Consider the following 20331-nt stretch of genomic DNA (forward strand, 5'->3'; position numbering starts at 1 on the left):
TTGATTGATACTCAAGAAGCGCTTTTATTGGTGGACAACCCTGACAAATAAAATAAAAAAATACACATTCACACACACACTCGAAACATTTTCCTCCAACACATTGAGAGTAAAATAAAAAGCAACTGTAAACGCTGAGGAGAGATACAGTGAAAGAGCCAGGAAATATTCCTATAAATATTACAACATTGCAGCCATATGGAAAGACACATAAATACAAGAATACTCTATAGACTTAGAAAAGGAGAGTGCAAAACCATTCTGATGAGTCCTTAATACTCTCAATACACGCGAGAACAAATGTGTGTGCGTGTGTGTGTGCGCATTTGTTTGTTGTGTTTTCAACATTATGTTGACGTGAAAAGTGGGGAAGGTGAGTCAGGGAAGAGGAGAAAGAGAAAGATATTGACAGGAAGAGGGTTTGGCTGATCAGGTGAGTGCTGCTTCCTGATTGGCTCTTAGAGACCAGCGTCATTGTAGGTGGGGGTGGGAACCTTCAGGATGCTCTGGGCATTCTCCTCCACCAGGGGGCGCCATTTGACTTCTCCTGTTAAAAGCAGGTCCTCCCCATCCAGAGCGTCGATGAACTGCATCTGTGTTGGAAAAAAACAACATCTGTATTATCTGCAGGTGAGGCTTTGGCAACTACACGACGGAAGTATATTTGAAAGGCAATTTTTCTCAGAAACGTCTGGTTGGGGCAAGTTGTCACATGTGTTTCATATATTGTGTAGTGTGAGAACTGCATCAGTTTTCATGGGCAAGACCTTTGGCTATAAAGCAAATGTAGACACTGACTTCCAAAAAATAAATGAAATAAATGTAACCTGTTCACTACAGTGAAAAGTGTGACCACTAGCCCCAGTCAACCCTACAACAACGAATTCATGAAACCTAAGTGTGTGGGGCCGAACCTCACAGAGAGCCTGATCAAATCCAGGCTCAATTTACATCATTTCTATAACAGCGCTGTAAAAAGACAGACCTCTCTGAATTCACCTCCTAGTGTTTAAACCTCCACTACAGTGAAGACAGCTGTGCTAATGAACGCAGCGTCCTGGGAACTAATTACAAACCCATGAACACTCAACAACAGACACTTACGGTAATAAAGCCTGACAGGATGAGCCAAGCATGGGGATAGTACAACCTAAAATTTTAACTTTGTCATCCTTTACTCACTCTCATGTTGTTCCAAACCTGTAAGAGTTTCTTCGTTCGGTTGAACACCAAAGATGATATTTTGAAGAAATGTTGGTAATCGAACAGTTGTTGGAGCCCTTGTATTTTTTCTCCATACGATGAAAGTCAATGCCGACTTTTTGGTTATCCATATTCTTCAAAATTCATACAGGTTTGGAACAACATAAGGGTGAGTACATTTATTTTTAGGTGAACTATCGCTTTAAAACCACTGCAAAATCCACAGGTTTACACTTTTACACTGTTATTCAGGAAGAAAACTCAAAGTCATAATCTGAAAACCATGCCCACCGGGGCGGGGGGACAAACCAACCGTCTCCATTGACTTTCTATTGCGGGAAGCGGCCTCCTTGTCATTTCTGCCTTATAACAAAGAAACGAACAACGTCTAAAAGCTGATATGTGACAAGGTGTACAGAAAACAAGCTAAACAACACACAACCAAAAACCTAGAAATTTTTATAAGCTGCTGACCCAAAAAACGAGCGTTTAAAAACATGAAAGTGCAATAGAGACAGAGCGCGTCATGCTATATTACACTGAGAACTACGCCCACTGGAGGGGAAAGTAATCAGCGACAGGAAATACAATATATAAAACTGACATTTGGATATTTGACAACATGTTTACTGCACACTTAGGCATAATGAGGCATACTGAGGGTCAGGATCCCAAAATGTACCCATTCTTCCTGCTGAAGCTTCATGTCTTATTGCCTGTATCCACTTTTGTCTCCTTAAACGCTTGTTTTTTAGGGTCGACAGCTTATAAAAACGTAGTTATGTGTGTTTTAGCTTGTTTGCTGCACACCTTGTCACATATCAGCTTTTAGACATTGTTCTGTTTTTTGTTATAAGTGAAAAAAGACAAGGCGACCGCTTCACGCAATACAAAGTCAATGGAGAGCGTTGGATTGTTTCCTCCCCCCCGGTGTGGGTGTGGCCTAAATACGCTCTGTCTCTCTCCTGGAAAAAATGTATCACTGTTTCTTGAGCAGCAAATCCTCATATTAGAATGATTTCCGAAGGATCATCTGACACTGAAGACGGGAATAATTCAGCTTTGCATCACAGAAATAAATTACATTTTACAATACATTACAAAAAAAAAACATCTGTTTTAAAAGGCAATATTATTTCACAATATTACAGATGATTTATCATCCATTTTAATTTTTTTTCAATTTTTGATCAAATAAATGGTCCCTTGGTGAGCATAAGAGACTTCTTTCAAAACTCTGACTCCGCACTTTTGAACGATAGTGTACGACACCATTTGATTTTTAACTCTCTCACAGAGCCATCATATTGCTTCAGAACAGCTGGAATATGGTGCATATGAAATAACTTATGGTGTTTTTAAGTCCATTTGTGTTTCACCAAATAAAGGAAGTGATGAGGGTTTGAAATGACTTCAAAGTAAATAATAAAGGTTGAGTAAATAATCTAGCTTTTTTTGGGGGTGAAATATGTCGTCCATTCCATTTTCAAACTCAGACGTATCCACATCTCAGCTTGGAAAAAAGTTGCCATACTTTAAATGAGCCAGTGGACCCTTAATGCAGCAGGAGTTTAAAAACTCAAACACACACACACACAATGATGTCAGTGCTAGCGGGTGTTTGTCGAGAGCAATTAGCGTTGAATAACGATGCCGTCAAGCACCAGCGCGCACACATGCAGCCGCGTGTGACTTCATCAGGAGAGGCCGCTGTCGCCATGACAACGGTGTCCCTCTCTGCACTGTGTCATCAGTCGCTGCCATGCTTCATGTGCTGCACCTGTGACTGTTTTCTTTTCGTTTCACCTTCTCACTCGCTCCAGCTCTCCTTCTGCTTCACCCTCTTTCCAGAGCTAAGCAGGCCCCTGACACTCGGATGACGCTTATTTGTTGTTTTTCTTTCTTTTTCGCAGAATGCCTGCAGGCACCAGCTCGGTCGCGTATAACCTCGCACAAACGCTCTCGTTTGTAATAAATTCCTGCCCGCACCTGTAATGAGCTCATGGCCTCAGCAGTGCTTTGTTGAATGATGGAGACGGCTGATGGGGTCTTCAGCCGGACTTTTTTCCAGATAATTATCTATTGATGGATAAACAAGCCGGGAAAAAGTGCAAGGATGGAAACCTTGTGAATTATTAGGGATGCAACAATATTAACTTTTTTTTTTAAGTTATCAAAACTGGAAGTAGATAATATATGTATGACATTATACAATCATTACGACAAAGTAAATCCCAAAGATTGATCAGATAAATAAAACCTTAAAATATCTATCGTAAACATGTGACATGTTAGAAGCAGGAAAAATGGGCAAGCGTAAGGACTTCAGCGAGATTGACAAGGGCCAAATTGGGATGTCTAGACAACTGGGTCAGACCATCTCCGAAACTGCAGCTCTTGTCGGCTGTTCCCGGTCTGCAGTGGTAAGTATCTATCACAAGTGTTTTTGGTCCGATCAAATAGTCGAGCTAATGGAGCTCAAAATGCTCAAGAAGTTAATGCTGGTTCTGATAGAGGGTGTCCATGCGGACCCTTGTCCACCACCAAAAGCACCAACAGTAGCACGTGAGCATCAGAACTGGACCACGAAACAATGGAAGAAGGTGGCCTGGTCTGATGAATCGCGTTTTCGTGTCTTTTTTTATTTTTTGCTGAACAAACAAGTCAGATCCATGGAGGCCACACGTCGCAACTTACAAGACTTAAATGATCTGCTGCTAACATCTTGGTGCCAGATACCACAGCACACCTTCAGAGGGATAGTGGAGTCCATGCCTCGACGGGTCAGGGCTGGTTTGACAGCAAAAATGGGACCAACACAATATTAGAATGTTAGAATGTCATAATGTTATGCCTGATCGGTGTACATACAACAACATGGGGTTATCAAGTCGTCACAGGCAGGGAAGGACTTGAGTTTATGCTCGGGCCCTTCCTACACAACAAATAACCTCAACTAAGGAGCACACAATTTAAATATGCCTATATATATATTATTTATTTATTAAATCATTTTTACGACATTTCTGCCCCAATATAGCATGATGACAGTGAGACAGGAGAGAGCTCAAAACTGTTCATATTGCATAATTTAGTGGAAAATTTATAGAAATTTTCATTATTGATCTTGATAATTAAATGTGTCCTCTTTTTGGCTAAAAATGAAGATGTTTAAAGTAGACTGGTGATCACAATGGAGCAGATGCAATTCAACACACGTTTTTCTATGTGAAATAATGATAAATATCAGTTTACGGCGTTTGATTATGTCCTTAAAGCTTGCAGTCGGAGGCTATTAGCCCTGGCTGGCCTGTTTATAGTCCTCGCTCGCACTAGACAGTGGATATGCAGCTCATTTCTGACTGCAGACCAGTCAAGCACAATGGTAAGTCTGGCCATGGTCACAGGATAAACTGAAGCAGTTTATTTTAGGATAATGGCTATCAGACTGTTCAATATCCTGTTTATTACAGGGAAAATAATCAAATAAATGAACAAGAACAAAGCCACTTTCCACTATGACAGTAATATGTTTCTGTAATCAAGCACTATGGCAAGCATCGCTATGAAGAACATTAAATGGTAACACACTAGAATCAAGTTTGATTATCATTAGGTATCGAGAACTAACAATGAAGAGAACTTATCCAGCATTTATTAAATCAAAGATAATGTTAATTTCCACATATTCTAATTCTACAAATTCTCATTTTAACATTGTTACAACAAATTAACATTAGTTGATGTATTATAAACAAACACAAATTAAAAATAATTTGACCATTTTTATATCATTGGTACTGGTCCAAATCCCATTGTCAGAAGGAAATAAAATTTTTTAATCAAATACTAAATATTAAATTGGATGTTAAATTATTCAATTAAATAAAGCCATTAACAGTTCAGACACTGAAAAATACAATAACGCCATACCTTGATTTATATAATGTGTATATTTATAAATTAATATTAACCTTAATTAATAAATGATTTAAAAAAAGTTTCATTGTTAGTTCATAATATCTAATACCTTGTAAAGTGTTACCCATTAAACATATAAATCTAAAAAAAGCAAAAGTTCTCTTCCTAATATGACTAAAACAGCTGAATCTGCTCTATTTCAGGTCAAGAACTCGAGACTCAGACGTAAATGTCTGTTGTTAAACTACTGACACACACTGGCGTGACAACACTGGCAGGTCAGCAGTTCCTGTTTGTGTTTATATCCGTGTCACGCCACTCTCGCCAGAGGGTAAGGTGTGCACTGAAGGAATCTCTCAAAGATTCACGGAAATGAATACACTTGTCTTTGAATATAACATGGATAAAGCAGAAAACTGGGCCCCACTTTATATTAGGTGGCCTTAAGTACTACACTGTAAAAATTATTTAGAAAAAAAGTTACCTGGTTGTATGTTACTCCTGTTCAATGAAATTTTGAGTTCATTGAAATTCAAATTTTGAGTTAATACAATGGACATTTTTTTGAGATTTGACAACCTTTATTAAAATATTATTAAAAGATTTTATAAGCATCTTGGTAACTGTGTGTGTTTTATTTATATAATAAAATATGTGTATAATAATAATAAAACTATAATAATAAATAATAATGTGTTCGATTTATATAGCGCTTTTCAAGGCACTCAAAGCGCTTTACATAGAAGGGGGAATCTCCTCAACCACCACCAATGTGCAGCACCCACCTGGATGATGCGACGGCAGCCATATTGCGCCAGAACGGTCACCACACACCAGCTGATTGGTGGAGAGGAGACCGAGTGATGAAGCCAATCAGGATATGGGGATTTTTAGGAGGCCATGATCGACAGAGGCCAATGGGCAAATTTGGCCAGGATGCCGGGGTTACACCCCTACTCTTTTTTCCGAAAGACATCCTGGGATTTTTAATGACCACAGAGAGTCATTTCTAATGACGCAGTGAAACATGCCAGATAGTGCTATTTTCTAGCCTAGAAATCTAGACGCACCCTAGCGGCAGCAAATTTGATCTGCCCGCAAGTGTCGTCTAGGAACTCTCAATACCCTTCTGAGCTGTATTCCTCACAATCTGGAAAGGCCAATCACATCGTGTATAGAGTCGGTGGGCGGGGCCATAATGACGACGGCTGAGTTGCGTTTGCGTGCTTCTAGTAAACACAGAAACTGGCGAACGGCGGTCTTTCGAATCAGCTTTGACCGCGACTCTGGAAGACTTGGAGTTAAGCTTTTCTCTGAGAAAAGAACAAAGAACGGCACTGAAGTCATTCTTAAAAAGGGAAGATGTGTTCGGAGTTTAGCCGACGGGATACGGCGAATGTTTAATCTGTCAACGAGCTCTGCTTCACCTTCGTTGCTCTGGTTGGTGTAGCGCTATCCTATCGCGTGCAGAGGGAGTTTGAAAGACAACCATTTATCCGCCCCTCGGATTGAGCCGTCAATGGTGAGTTTCCAGACCAAACATCTTGATGTGGGTCTGGCTTGTCAGGCTAGCTATTTTCCTGATTTATACATTTTTTTATGTGGTTCAGATACAATAATATTTTGAGTTTCTATTTATTAAACAAATTTCCTTCATTGTATCAACTCAAATTTTTAATTTCAATAAACTCAAAATTTTAAGGCAACCAGGTTACTTACTTTTTTAGGTTAAATCAACAAAAACCAACACATTTTTTTTTACAGTGTATGTACTCACATCAAAAAATGTACTTATTGTGTTCAAATTGTATTGCAAAGCACCTTTGCTGATATTGAAGTGAGATACGGGTAGAGTTAGGGACAGGTGTGGTGGTGTGGGTCAGTTTAAGGCTAGGGTTAGGTTTAAGGTGCCAACTGTGTAATTATAGATGTAACTACAGAAATTAATTACAGACGTAATTACATGCAGATATTTTTTAAAATGTAAGTACAATGTAAAAATATGTATGTACACAATGGCCACCTAATATAAAGTGGGTCTGAAAACTGTATAAACTTTTTTGTACATTTGGTACTACTAGTAATTGATTAATATGCGTGTTTCTCAATGAGTGTCAGAGGTAGGGGATACAAATCATATGGTGATTTTTTTGACAAATACTGTACATTTCATACATTATTCAGGCATTACATTATGATAACCTTCCTAATATTGTGTTGGTCCCCCTTTTGCTGCCAAAACAGCCCTGACCCGTCGAGGCGTGGACTCCACTAGACCCCTGAAGGTGTGCTGTGGTATCTGGCACCAAGATGTTAGCAGCAGATCATTTAAGTGGTGTAAGTTGTGAGGTGGGGCCGTCATGGATCGGACTTGTTTGTTCAGCTCATCCCACAAATGCTCGATTGGATTGAAATCTGGGGAATTTGGAGGCTAAGTCACACCTTAAACTCGTTGTTGTGCTCCTCAAACCCTTCCTGAAGCATTTGTGCTTTGTGTCAGGAGCATTATCCTGCTGGAAGAGCCACAGCCACCAGAATACCGTTTCAATTTTTCTTCCCATAGTGCATACTGGTGCAATGTGTTCCCCAGGTAAACGACGCACACACACCTGGCCATTCACGTATGATACGATAGACCAAAATGCAGTGCAGTAACCGAAACTTTTAAAGATTAATTAATCACAGCATTCATAATCAACTCGGATATGTTTTGTTTTCGATTCATTGTGCTACTCTAGCATTCATGTTGTTGAGACTGTAGAGGGGCTCAAGAAGGGGTGAAAAGGAAGGGAAAGCTCTCCACCAGCGCACTGTAAATGCTGACCTCTAACTCAATGAATGTCACATTATGGGGTGGAGCTGGGGGCGTTTGCTTGTTAAACACGGTGCCAGTTGATTTGAGTGACGGAGTGGGTGACGTGCAGCACTCGAATGTGTTTATGTGTGTGTGGAAGCCGGTGCTGTATACACACGTCTCTGTTTGCACAGCAGTAGAGATCTGGCCTCTGACCATCCACACACACAGATCTGTGCAAAGACACACACTGACCTGTTTGCGAACATATTCAACCATCATCTCGAGCTGTCTGGGGTCTTCACACTGTCTGTTAAACATGTTCCTCCAGAGCGCTGCCGCAAGAACGCAATCGTCTGACAGGATTCCCTAAAACAGACAGCAGAGACACATGAGATGCGTTTACATGAGCACTGAACTTTACTGTTTACTCTTGACAGTTCTTGATTGGCAAGTAGTCTGTAATATCACCTTTCTCTCTAAGAGGGCGTTTCCAGGTCAGAATAAGTTACAATATGGAAAATTGTAAATGTAATACTAATAATGTTCAACAGCTTACCTCATCATAACCAAAAAGTGCAGCGTAGAACGTCTCCGTCATCACCTTCATGCTCTCCTTTCTGTGAATGGCATCAATCTGTGATACAAGTAAAATGAGACAATGAAGCAAATCACAATGTTATTGTCAATTCACCACAACTAAACTAATACATAAATAAAATTATAAAATAAATAACTAAACTAATAATACAAATAAATAACTAAACTAATAAAATAAATAAATAATACATAAATAAAAATAACTAAACTAAACTGATAAAATAACACAATAAAATAAATAAATAAATAATACATAAACAAAAATAAATAACTAAACTGATAAAATAAATGAATAAAATAAATAAATAAATAATACGCAAACAAAAATAAATAACTAAACTGATAAAATAAATGAATAAAATAAATAAATAAATAATACATAAACAAAAATAACTAAACTGATAAAATAAAATTAAATAAAAAATATAATTTAGACATTAAAGCATAATTTAGACAGTTAAATGCAACGTGAAACAATGAAGCAAAACACAATATTAAGGCCAATTTGCCATATCCAATAATATTGAAATATACCTCTGAAATATTAGACGATTAATCATAATTCACATTATGCCTATTTTGATATTATGGGTACTGGCCAATAATCCTGTCGAATATTTTTTTAAATAATAGTTTAAATAAATAAAACAAATCTAAAATGATTATTATTATTACCATATTATTATTATTATTATTATTATTATTTTATTTTATTTTTTTTCTTTAAAAAATTAGAACCCGAAACCAGTAACTAAAAACTACAATCATGTCATATCTTGGGCAAAAAAACAATAACAACCTCAACAAAAAAAACTGTTTAATTTGTGAAACATAATTTAGATTGTTAAAGGTAAAGGTAACTTAAAGGGTTACTTCAGCGATTAGCATATGGCTTTGTATCAGTAGAAACCCTGGAGTATATTCAAATTATTGTGCTTTCCCCCCTCATATCCCCCTGAGACAAGAGATTTATGCATTTTATTTCTGGAATTAATTCTGGAATTAAATTCCTCCTATGATGCAAATTGACGATTTTTGCATCATAGGAGGAATGTTTGGCCAAAGGCTAAAGACTACAGCCAGCAGAGGGAGCCATTTCCTCATGTTTTGAATCCGCGCATGGGGGATGGAGATCACACTCAGAGCTCAGCTGGCAGCTACAGGCACTCATTTAAACGGAGCTATGGTGAGCAATGTAAGTCTTTTAACTTCTCAAATTAATTTCTATGAAAGTTAAGCTTGTAAAGGCATGAACTGAAACGCGCCAGACTGAACTCGCGTTGTGAATGTATGCCGCGAGTGTAGTCGCGATTACCTCAGCTCTCATCACTTGTGCAGTTAGTGCTCAGTGCTGTGATGCTCGCGCGGTGACTCACTCATTATATTGAACAGACATGTTCAGTTTTTAATTGTAGTGTCTCCTCTAACTGAGTCACTGTAATCAAGTTGGTGGCGTTGGGAATGGCACAGGGCAGCGAAGCATTCTGGGAATTGTAGTCTTTCATCCCCATGGGACAAAAATACATTTTCTGTCTTTTCTCAGTCTAGAAGACACCAAATTCAAAAATAATTTCACATTTCTACTGCATTGATGACCTAGTTTAAATACAGATTCATCTTCCCAGCGCTGAAGTACCCCTTTAACTGGTGACCATGGGCGTTAGAACCATTGTGTGGACAGGACAAGACACACCCACTTTTTAAGACCAATGATATCGGACCTACTCACTTTAATCGTCTCTAATTCACGTCTGTTTATGAAGCCCTGACTGATAAACATTTATTATTAAACACGTTAGACGCTTTATTTCCACTTTTCTATTATTTTTTTAAATTTTTATTGAAAATAAATGGCTTTCCAATCTGATGTGTGATAGGAAAAGGGAGAGAGTTCGGAAAAAGCGGATTCACACCTCAAGTCGTTTTTGTGTCAAAACTTAATGCCAATCGTCTTACCCCTACACTATTGGTACTCTGAATGGTTTAGTGATTTCCGTAGTTTTGTCTTGCCAAACCAGACGTTCAGTAAACAGCACAGTATATTTGTACTTAATGGAAATGGCATTTACTCCAGTAAAAAATTTCAGAGAGAGAGCGGACCTACCCACATTTTTGCCTCCGACACCCATGCTGGTGACTATTTTATTTTTCTGCCATAATTAGATCTAAAATAAAAAATGAAATATGTAGCAATAGTAATTATTAGCCATTAACAGATAATTTTGGATCCAACAAACAGCCAATGAAAAGTACAACCACGTATACCTTGAGCAAAAACAATCATGAGTGGAGATTCTTCAGTGATTTCTGGAATCAGGTGATGAAGCAATTTGAGACCGCCTAATATTGAGATCACAGCTATGTGTTCAGTCAGAGCTGGAATTGTCCTTGGCAGTAAATATCCAACATGTGGCGAATAATGCAACAATCTTACGCCCGAAAACAAAAGCAGGACTTGATCTGAAGCGAGGGGCCTGTCCAGGTGTTTCGCTCCATATGAATCCAAACACGCATATGCACAACGGCCACAGACACCAACCCTTGGGAGGTTTTGGGTGGGGAGACTTTCAAAACAAGTGTGTTTATTCTTAAGTCTTGTATGTCAGGATTTCTGCATGTTTGGAGTGCGTCAGGTCACCGTGTGTGTGTGTGTGTGTGTGTGTGTGTGTGTGTGTGTGTGTGTGTGTGTGTGTGTGTGTGTGTGTGTGTGTGTTCGTGTACGCACGGGGCAGAAAAGCACCTGTGCATAATTACGCAGACCTGCAAATAATCAATCTCATCTGGCTGTGCTTTAAGTCTTCTACCCTCCCCGTTTTCTCTGCACGCTCGCTCTCCTTTGTGTTCATGCCTACGCAAGTATGTGAACATTAATTCTTTTTAACGATTCATTTAAAAGACTCTTTGAATGATTCAGATGGCTGAAATACTCAAAAGGACACATACCGGTCAGCAAACTACTGATTAATAACCTATAAAGTCACCAAATGAAGTCCCTACTGAGCAACCCACAGCAAATCTGAATGAATCTTTCTGCTGAATAAATCAAAACTCCAAACTTGATTCCCCTGAATCAGAGAATCAATTCTTTTTAGGTTAAATACTGTCATAATAAATCAATACTTGAGTAAGGATGTCTATAACCACCACAGTAAAGCAAGTACATCCAATGAAGACTGCCTGCTTTCAACAAACTACTTTGCATACTTGAGTAGGCTTCGTTCCTCCTTTTAACTTGCTTCCTGTCTTCAATTTTTCCATCTCATTGTCCACTCTGATCTTCTCTCCTGTTCATCCATCTTCATCCCTCAATCCTCCTTCCCCATGTTGTGACGCAGGTTGGTAAAACCAGGCTGGGATATTTAATCCCTTGCACTAATCAGGCTGAGGGACCAAAAACTGCTTGAGAGGCAGAATCTCGCTCCTATACCACTAAATTAGCGTCATATCTCACTTTACTGTTATTACTAGGGCTTAGAAAAACTCCCAGAATCACACACATGCCCCGGCACAATCGCGAGTGTGTGTAGAGGTAAAGTTCAAGGGGGGCTGGTCTAACATGGCACAAATGACAAGTATTTTAGCACAATTAGGAGAAGTAACCTAACCGTAGTGAGGATTGAGTGAGTGGGGGTCCTTCCATTTCCAGCGCTGTAACTGTATCCCGATCCAACAGGATGGACCCGTTATGGACCTGCCAGACGCGCTGATTACACACAGTTTACACACGATTTTTCACAGCTTAGAAAATAACGTGTTCGGGCACAAAGGGAAATAACTCCTCGCTTCTGACCTGTGAAAACAGACTTCCACATCAGGTCAGAGTGTACACACATGTGCCTGTCTTCATAGAGCCGGTGTTCACAGCCAATACAAGCTGTTAGGGTTATTCCATTATCACTTCATTATGTAGTAACTTAAAAGGAATTTTTTACCCTAAAATGACAATTCTGTCATCATTTACTCAAACGTGCTGCGTAACACCAGAATGATCCTCATTGGCTCTTGAGAAGCTCAAACGTGATGCGTAACACCAGAATGAACCTCATTGGCTCTTGAGAAGCTCAAACGTGCTGCGTAACACCAGAATGAACCTCATTGGTTCTTGAGAAGCTCAAACGTGCTGCGTAACACCAGAATGAACCTCATTGGCTCTTGAGAAGCTCAAACGTGCTGCGTAACACCAGAATGATCCTCATTGGATCTTGAGAAGCTCAAACGTGCTGCGTAACACCAGAATGATCCTCATTGGTTCTTGAGAAGCTCAAACGTGCTGCGTAACACCAGAATGAACCTCATTGGTTCTTGAGAAGCTCAAACGTGCTGCGTAACACCAGAATGAACCTCATTGGCTCTTGAGAAGCTCAAACGTGCTGCGTAACACCAGAATGATCCTCATTGGATCTTGAGAAGCTCAAACGTGCTGCGTAACACCAGAATGATCCTCATTGGATCTTGAGAAGCTCAAACGTGCTGCGTAACACCAGAATGAACCTCATTGGCTCTTGAGAAGCTCAAACGTGCTGCGTAACACCAGAATGAACCTCATTGGCTCTTGAGAAGCTCAAACGTGCTGCGTAACACCAGAATGATCCTCATTGGATCTTGAGAAGCTCAAACGTGCTGCGTAACACCAGAATGATCCTCATTGGATCTTGAGAAGCTCAAACGTGCTGCGTAACACCAGAATGAACCTCACTGGCTCTTGTGGAAGCTCAAACGTGCTGCGTAACACCAGAATGATCCTCATTGGTTCTTGAGAAGCTCAAACGTGCTGCGTAACACGAGAATGAACCTCATTGGTTCTTTAGGAAGATCAAACGTGCTGCGTAACACCAGAATGAACCTCATTGGTTCTTTAGGAAGATCAAACGTGCTGCGTAACACCAGAATGATCCTCACTGGCTCTTGAGGAAGATCAAACGTGCTGCGTAACACCAGAATGATCCTCACTGGCTCTTGAGGAAGCTCAAACGTGCTGCGTAACACCAGAATGATCCTCATTGGTTCTTTAGGAAGATCAAACGTGCTGCGTAACACCAGAATGATCCTCACTGGCTCTTGAGGAAGATCAAACGTGCTGCGTAACACCAGAATGAACCTGATTGGTTCTCGCACATCAAGCAAACATGCTTGAGCTTCTGTTAACCACACCTTGTTAATATGTGAATAAAATTCAATCTTTAATCATATAAAGCGATTGTGCCTCTTCAGAAAATTTGGACTTAACCACTCAATTCATATGGATTGCTTTTACAATCTCTAGTCTTTATGAACTCAAGTAAAAGTGTTTGTTGCGTAGACTGTCGATGGAGACACAGATAAATCACAAATAATCTTCACTTGTGATACAAAGATGAACGCAAGTCTTACAGGTTTGGAACGAATATGAGGGTGAGTAAACGATGACAGAATTTTAATTTTCAACCAACCCTTTAAACTACAGTTAAAATGTATGAATGTCATTGTCACTGTATACCTAAAATACTAGCAAAAAAAAAGTAGCTAATTATGGTTTATGTTGCCTTATTGCTAATGTTTGTGTAATGTTAGCCAATTTCCTCTGCAGGAGAACCTACAAGAACACAAGTGACTGTGATGGAAAATGAGGTCACTTTTCTACAGAGCCACTCAATGGCTGCTGCCAGGCCTGAGGGGTTAAAAGTCTTCAGTCCAGAACGTACCTTTAGCCAAAATGTGAACCACACCACACCACAATCCAACTCACATCTCATTCAAAAATCACATACATGCTCGAAAAAACTGAGGGAAACTTCATTCTTCATATTACTTGCAATAGAAGATCAGAATGTCAAAAAAGAGCCCGCCCCCTCTGCTATCAAACTAAAAACCCCAGGGTCAGAAACTAAAGGGGGGTTGGGGCAAAGTGCCTCTAAACTTAATAAAAAACGCCCTCAAAATTCAAAATATGGAGCAAAAAATGTCCCTGTATGATTTGAAATCTTGTTTGTTATATTTATAACAGGATAGTTAAGCAATACCATATGAGCCAGTGTTTTATCGAACCATGCTGTTTTACCGAAAATCAGCAAATTTGCAAATGTTATACTGGTTTTATACAACAGTACAATAAGCACATTAATAATTAGTGACTTACATTTTTAGACTCAAAATATTATCTGTTTTGATCTATTTTGCCAAACTAAAACTGTTCTAAACAAATCCACAGTAGATCCATCGCGCGTATTGGAGCAACACAGTGATGTTTCTTTACTGAACGAATCTTCCAATTGACTGAATAATTAAATGACTGTCTCTTTACGACAATGATTTGCTCCCACCTTCTGGTGGTTTGTTTCATATTTACAGGGGTCATGAACTGAGAAATCTAATTTTCCTTGAGATTTTGACATACCAGAGGTCATCATACTATAAGGATATCCTGTAAGTTTCAGAACTAAAAACTTCCTTCTTAGTCCAAAAACATATTTTATTGAAACCAAGCCCAGAGAACGACTCGTTGTGGAATGAGCCTATTTATGACGTCATAGATCAGTGAAAGACCGCCTCTGCAGAAGAAGATCAATGCCTACTTCATCATCACAACTTTGGCTCCGCCCACTGGAGTGTTAGTGAGATGACGAGGAGAGAAGAGCGATACAGGATCACTGCACTGAAATAACATCACCTTCCAAAGGATCCTAATGCTAGGAATGAGCTTATTTATTCTCAACAATGTGAATGTCTCGTTGAGCATTATTTATTTGTGTTCGCTACATTTCACTGTGGATTCTTTGGGAAATTTTGTCGCAGTTTCTGCGCAGACTTTGCAAACAGACTTTTACGAAATGGACTCAACAGTAACGCCACAACAATAACAGATTATTTTCTACTAAGAGAAACAATGTGAAGTTGAGCATTTAGTCACTTGTTTGATTTACTGACACACAGACAAAGAACATCTGACTGTACATGAATCATTACATATCAGAAATCACTGGTCTCAGATCAGGCATTAGAATTAGTGTTAATTCTAATGCCTGATCTGAGACCAGTGATTTCTGATATGTAATGATGTTTCTCTTAGTACATGAAAATAATCTGAGTTTATCACGAGTTCAGGACTTGACAAAACTCCCGTAATAATCAACAAATCTCTTATTTACATTGTGTTTGCACTGTTAGTTATGATGAAAGTGAGAGAGCAGAAATCACAAGAGAGACTCTCACAGAGAGTCACAATGACGAGATCACGGCATTCATGCGCTCAACATGTCTGTGATCGTCTACAATGATCATCATTTACATTCAGTGCCGTTTCTAGGCATAGGCAAACTAGGCGGTCGCCTAGGGCGCCAACAGCTGGGGGGCGCCAGTGAGCCCCCGCCCCAACAAGATTTTTTAGTTAATTCATATATTTTATTATTCATATTTCGTACTTTTGCTATTACAAGGCATTATAATTAGTTGCGATTATTGGAGTGAAGTCGCCATGGTGATAGTTGCGCTGCTGTAATGAGATCATGTAGAGGGCGGCAGGGAACGTCGTCATCCGTGGCGTTGTAACACGGAGGCGATTAACATCAAACAGATCGCACTTTATTTCCCGCTGAACTCTCATCACAAACTCCCTTTCCGTCCACAGCATTACTTAATAAAACAAAATAACTGACTGTTAACAACAGAAAACAGAAAATAATCCCCACACATGGGAGCTCAATACTCAGTGCACACATACACAAAATGCAGACTTCGTTTGCAGGGAGCGCGCGCAACTCTTAAAGGGGCCACACTATATTTCTACTCGTTACAGCGTGCTTTAGTTTCATCATCCGGAAAAGGTCAAAGCCATCAGGGGCTCAGTATCGTAAAAAGAAAAAAGAGGAAATATAACAAAGAAAGCGAAATATATTTATTTATATATACAGGTATGTTAGTCTACTTATTGGTTACTTGTTCTCTACTAAGCTGGTCTCTCTATCATAACGTTGAGCAAAACATTACACTGAATATTAGCACTGGACGGACCACACGCCATGCTCATTTCAGGTGCAGAACATTATAGCAGTTAATTTGAATAAAAAAAAAAACATTACATCAGAGATAGCTGTTTAGTGTAAATTGGTCAAGTAATACTGTCATAACCATGGGCTTCACTAGGCCCTTTTTTATGAACTTATGCCTCAGCCCCCCCTAAAAAAAATGTGATTAGCCTTTAAAACATATGAAACTGGCGCGAGGCTTCGGCTACGGCGTCGTCCCGTCTTTTAGTCTTTGTGTCACTGCGTTCTTCAATCCGCAGCAGCGCCGAGTGACATGGTTTTCAAGCTATTGTTATCTAATTTTTTGGCCTTCAGAACATCTCAAAATACACATATGTAGATCATAGAAATCTAAATTTTCTCGGGGGAGCATGCCCCCGAACCCCCCTAACATTTCTGATCTCAGTGATAATAAACCTGGCTACATTACTGGATTAATGCATGTACAATATGCCCATGAAATAAGGAAGTCATATTTGCTTTATAAATTATAGTTAAAAAAAAAAAGGGGGGGGGGGGGGGCAACATATGAATCTTGCCTAGGGTGCCAGAAAGGCTAGAAACGGCCCTGTTTACATTTATGCATTTAGCAGACGCTTTTATCCAAAGCGACTTACAACTCAGGAGTACAGTAAGCGATCCGTCAAGAAGAGGCAAAGAAAATGCAAAACGTGCCCTAAATACCAAGATTTGTATACTACTCAGAGTAGCAAAAACCACTGCAACCTTTAATGCCACAATCTGAATATAATGTTATAGATCTAAATATAATGCTATAACCAACATTTTCCATGGTTAGTTAACCTCGAGAGCTGAGAGAGTTCCACATTTTATATGCAAAGATCACAGCAGTGGGCCTTTACACTGAAGTCTCACTGAAGTTACCCCTTCAAACAGAGTGTTCAAATCAGGATAGGAAAAAAATCCCTTTTATTTATAAATGATGACAAATTTTGATGTAAACATCATACTAACATTATAAGTGCAACACAGGAAACATTATAAAACAATGCAGTTCATGACCACTTTAAAAGTATAATTTCATTGTAGCTGAAGGGCTGAGAGAGTGAAGGCTGTTTTTGTTTGCAGTCGTGTCTGTAACAATAGTTCTGGTTAAACAGATAAAATGCTTGGATAGTGGTAAATATAGAATGCATTTATGATAGACTATTAGAGTAAAATATGAGATAACATTGTTAAATATAACAGAGATAATAAAGGAATTGCAGACGCATTGCATGAGCGGGGCCTCCAAATTTCAAAGGCCGCCTCTGCTTCATACACATGATGGAAACGAGCTGCTGGGCAAAGTGACAAGTCAAAAGTCAAACGCCTTTTCCATTTCACACACATTTAATTTCATATAATATGTGAATGAGTTCTGATTAGCAGAGTTTGACATAATTGATGACTGAGCATGTTTATTTAAGAGCTCATTTATGAGCCAATTGCAACTATAGGAATAAACCATAAATGTTCCATTTGGAGGAAAGGAGTGTGTAGGAGTGTGTAGGAGTGTGAGTGTGTGTGTGTGTGTGTGTGTGTGTGTGTGTGTGTGTGTGTGTGTGTGTGTGCGCGTGTCAGAAAATGTCAGTAAATGTTATTTAGAAAAACATTTCATTAAAAAAAAAAAAAAATCCCACACACTGCTTTAGCGTGTAAGGAATTTAATATTTAAAAATTGAAAATATTTTATAAAATATTAAAGTCATGCAACCTTATGGGGGATTAATTATAATTTTTTTTATTTCTATTCTGTTCATTTACATTTTAAGATGTTTTTCAGCTATTCAAATTATCTAGCAAAAGAAAGTGTGACATTTGTTTTTCTAACATTTACATTTTATCCATAAATCATGTCATGTCATTAACTAGAACAACACATTTATGGACTCTACATGGGTATACCAAGGTTTAACAAATAAAAGAAAAGAAAAAAACCCTGCCATTTTGGTTCATGACATAAAATGAGCTTGACATTTCTAGCTAGGGGGCAATTTTAGGAGCCCAAATTTCATCTGGCCCTAAATTTTAGGCTTATTATTAATATATGCACTGCAATTCCAATGTTAAATTGATAATAAGCTTGTAAAATCTTACTGGCTGAACAGAGCACCTGAAAAATGAGAGGATTATATTAAGAGTCCTCGTGAGAAAATGGAGATTTTTGATTTATGGGCTCTGGGAGAGGGGGAAAAGTGACATTATGGAAAAAGTCATTGCACAGCATGGCGTAAGAGAGGTGCTGAGTTCATTAACACACACACACACACACACACACACACACACACACACACACACACACACACACACACACACACACACACACACACACACACACACACACACACACACACACACACACACACACACACACACACACACACTAAAGTGCTTTTAAGTGCACTTATTTTACTCCGATGCTCAATGTCTTTCTCTCAAACAAGTCTCATAAAGGCTTCTTGCCCAGTACCATGGGAAGAGAGGTCAATCACATTAAAAAGTAAAAAGTCACACTAATATACTTAACCCAGGGTTAATGTCAATATTCAATCCCAGCTCAAGGTAATAATATGGCACAAAAAGTATATGACTCAAAAATGAAGTGATCCTTATTTCTAGCTTATCTTTTTTTATGATACTTTTGCATACTTAAAAATTCACCAGTCCCAATTCCTTTGTAGGGAAAAGCCAACCAGTACATAAATAAAATCTCTCCTTTTGTGCTCCACTGAAGAATTGAAGTCATGCAGGTTTGGAAAGACATAAATGATGATATTTTTCATATTTGGGTGAACTATTGCTTTAAAACAGTGCTTCTAAAACCCCAAGCGGCACACATTTTGGACGTCTCCCTAATCTGACACATCCATTTCAGGTCTTGGAGTCGCTACTAAGAAGCTGATGAGTTGAATCAGGTGTGTTTGATTAGGGAGGCGTACAAAATGTGCAGTGCACTTCTGGCACACCAGGACGAACGAGTTAGGAAACACTGCTTTAAGACAAACAAGCTTTACATTCCAACCTTTTCACAGATGGACAAGCAGTTATAAATAAAGCTGGATGTACATTGTGTTCATAGTGTTGCATTAGCTGCATATCAGTTGTTAATCAACTATTAATTAACATTTAGTAGACTAATCAGAATTTGGACTTTTTTTTACTTCACACAGTAAAGAACAACAACGCTTAAGGCAAAACATTTTTATTAAATAATAATAATAATAATAATAACAGTAATAATAATACAACAAAACAAACAATGCAATAGTTGGTCAAAGATGTCAGAATTAATATGCATGTTTGTACTGCTTAAAGGGTTAGTTCACCCAAAAATGAAAATTCTGGCAATAATTACTCACCCTAATGTTGTTCAACACCCGTAAAACCTCCGTTTATCTTCGGAACACAAATTAAGATATTTTTGTTAAAATCCAATGGCTCAGAAAGGCTTTCATTGACACCAATGTCATTTCCTCTCTCAAGACCCATAAAGGCACTAAAGACGTCGTTACAAAGCCCATCTCACTACAGCGGCTCTACAATAACTTTATAAAGCAAAGAGACTTCTAAATAATGACTTCTATAGTGATAAGCCGATTAATGAATCAGTGTATCGATTTATTGAAGTCGTTATTTCGGGGGGTGGGGGGGGGTTTGTGTACAAAAAAGATTCTCGTTGCTTCATAAAATTATGACGCTTGACTTTACATGCACATGAACATTAATGACATCCCATTCTTAATCATTAGGGTTTAATAAGGAGTTGGCCCACTTGTTAGTAGGTGGGATATATTAGGCAGCAAGTGAACA

General features: G+C 38.8%; 1 protein-coding gene across 1 annotated transcript in view; it reads right to left on the reverse strand.

Moving 5' to 3' along the window:
- uqcc1 (ubiquinol-cytochrome c reductase complex assembly factor 1) overlaps window positions 1-20331 on the reverse strand; it is a 32613-nt gene continuing 12282 nt past the window's right edge. Inside the window, exons 7-9 of the mRNA XM_067458544.1 lie at window positions 8478-8555; window positions 8174-8287; window positions 1-593 (exon numbers count right to left, since the gene is read on the reverse strand). Of these exons, the coding sequence (XP_067314645.1) occupies window positions 459-593; window positions 8174-8287; window positions 8478-8555 (327 nt within the window). The 3' untranslated portion in view covers window positions 1-458. The remainder of the gene's footprint in view (window positions 594-8173; window positions 8288-8477; window positions 8556-20331) is intronic.

The sequence above is a fragment of the Pseudorasbora parva genome, chromosome 12 (assembly GCF_024679245.1).
Source record: "Pseudorasbora parva isolate DD20220531a chromosome 12, ASM2467924v1, whole genome shotgun sequence".
NCBI lineage: Eukaryota > Metazoa > Chordata > Actinopteri > Cypriniformes > Gobionidae > Pseudorasbora > Pseudorasbora parva.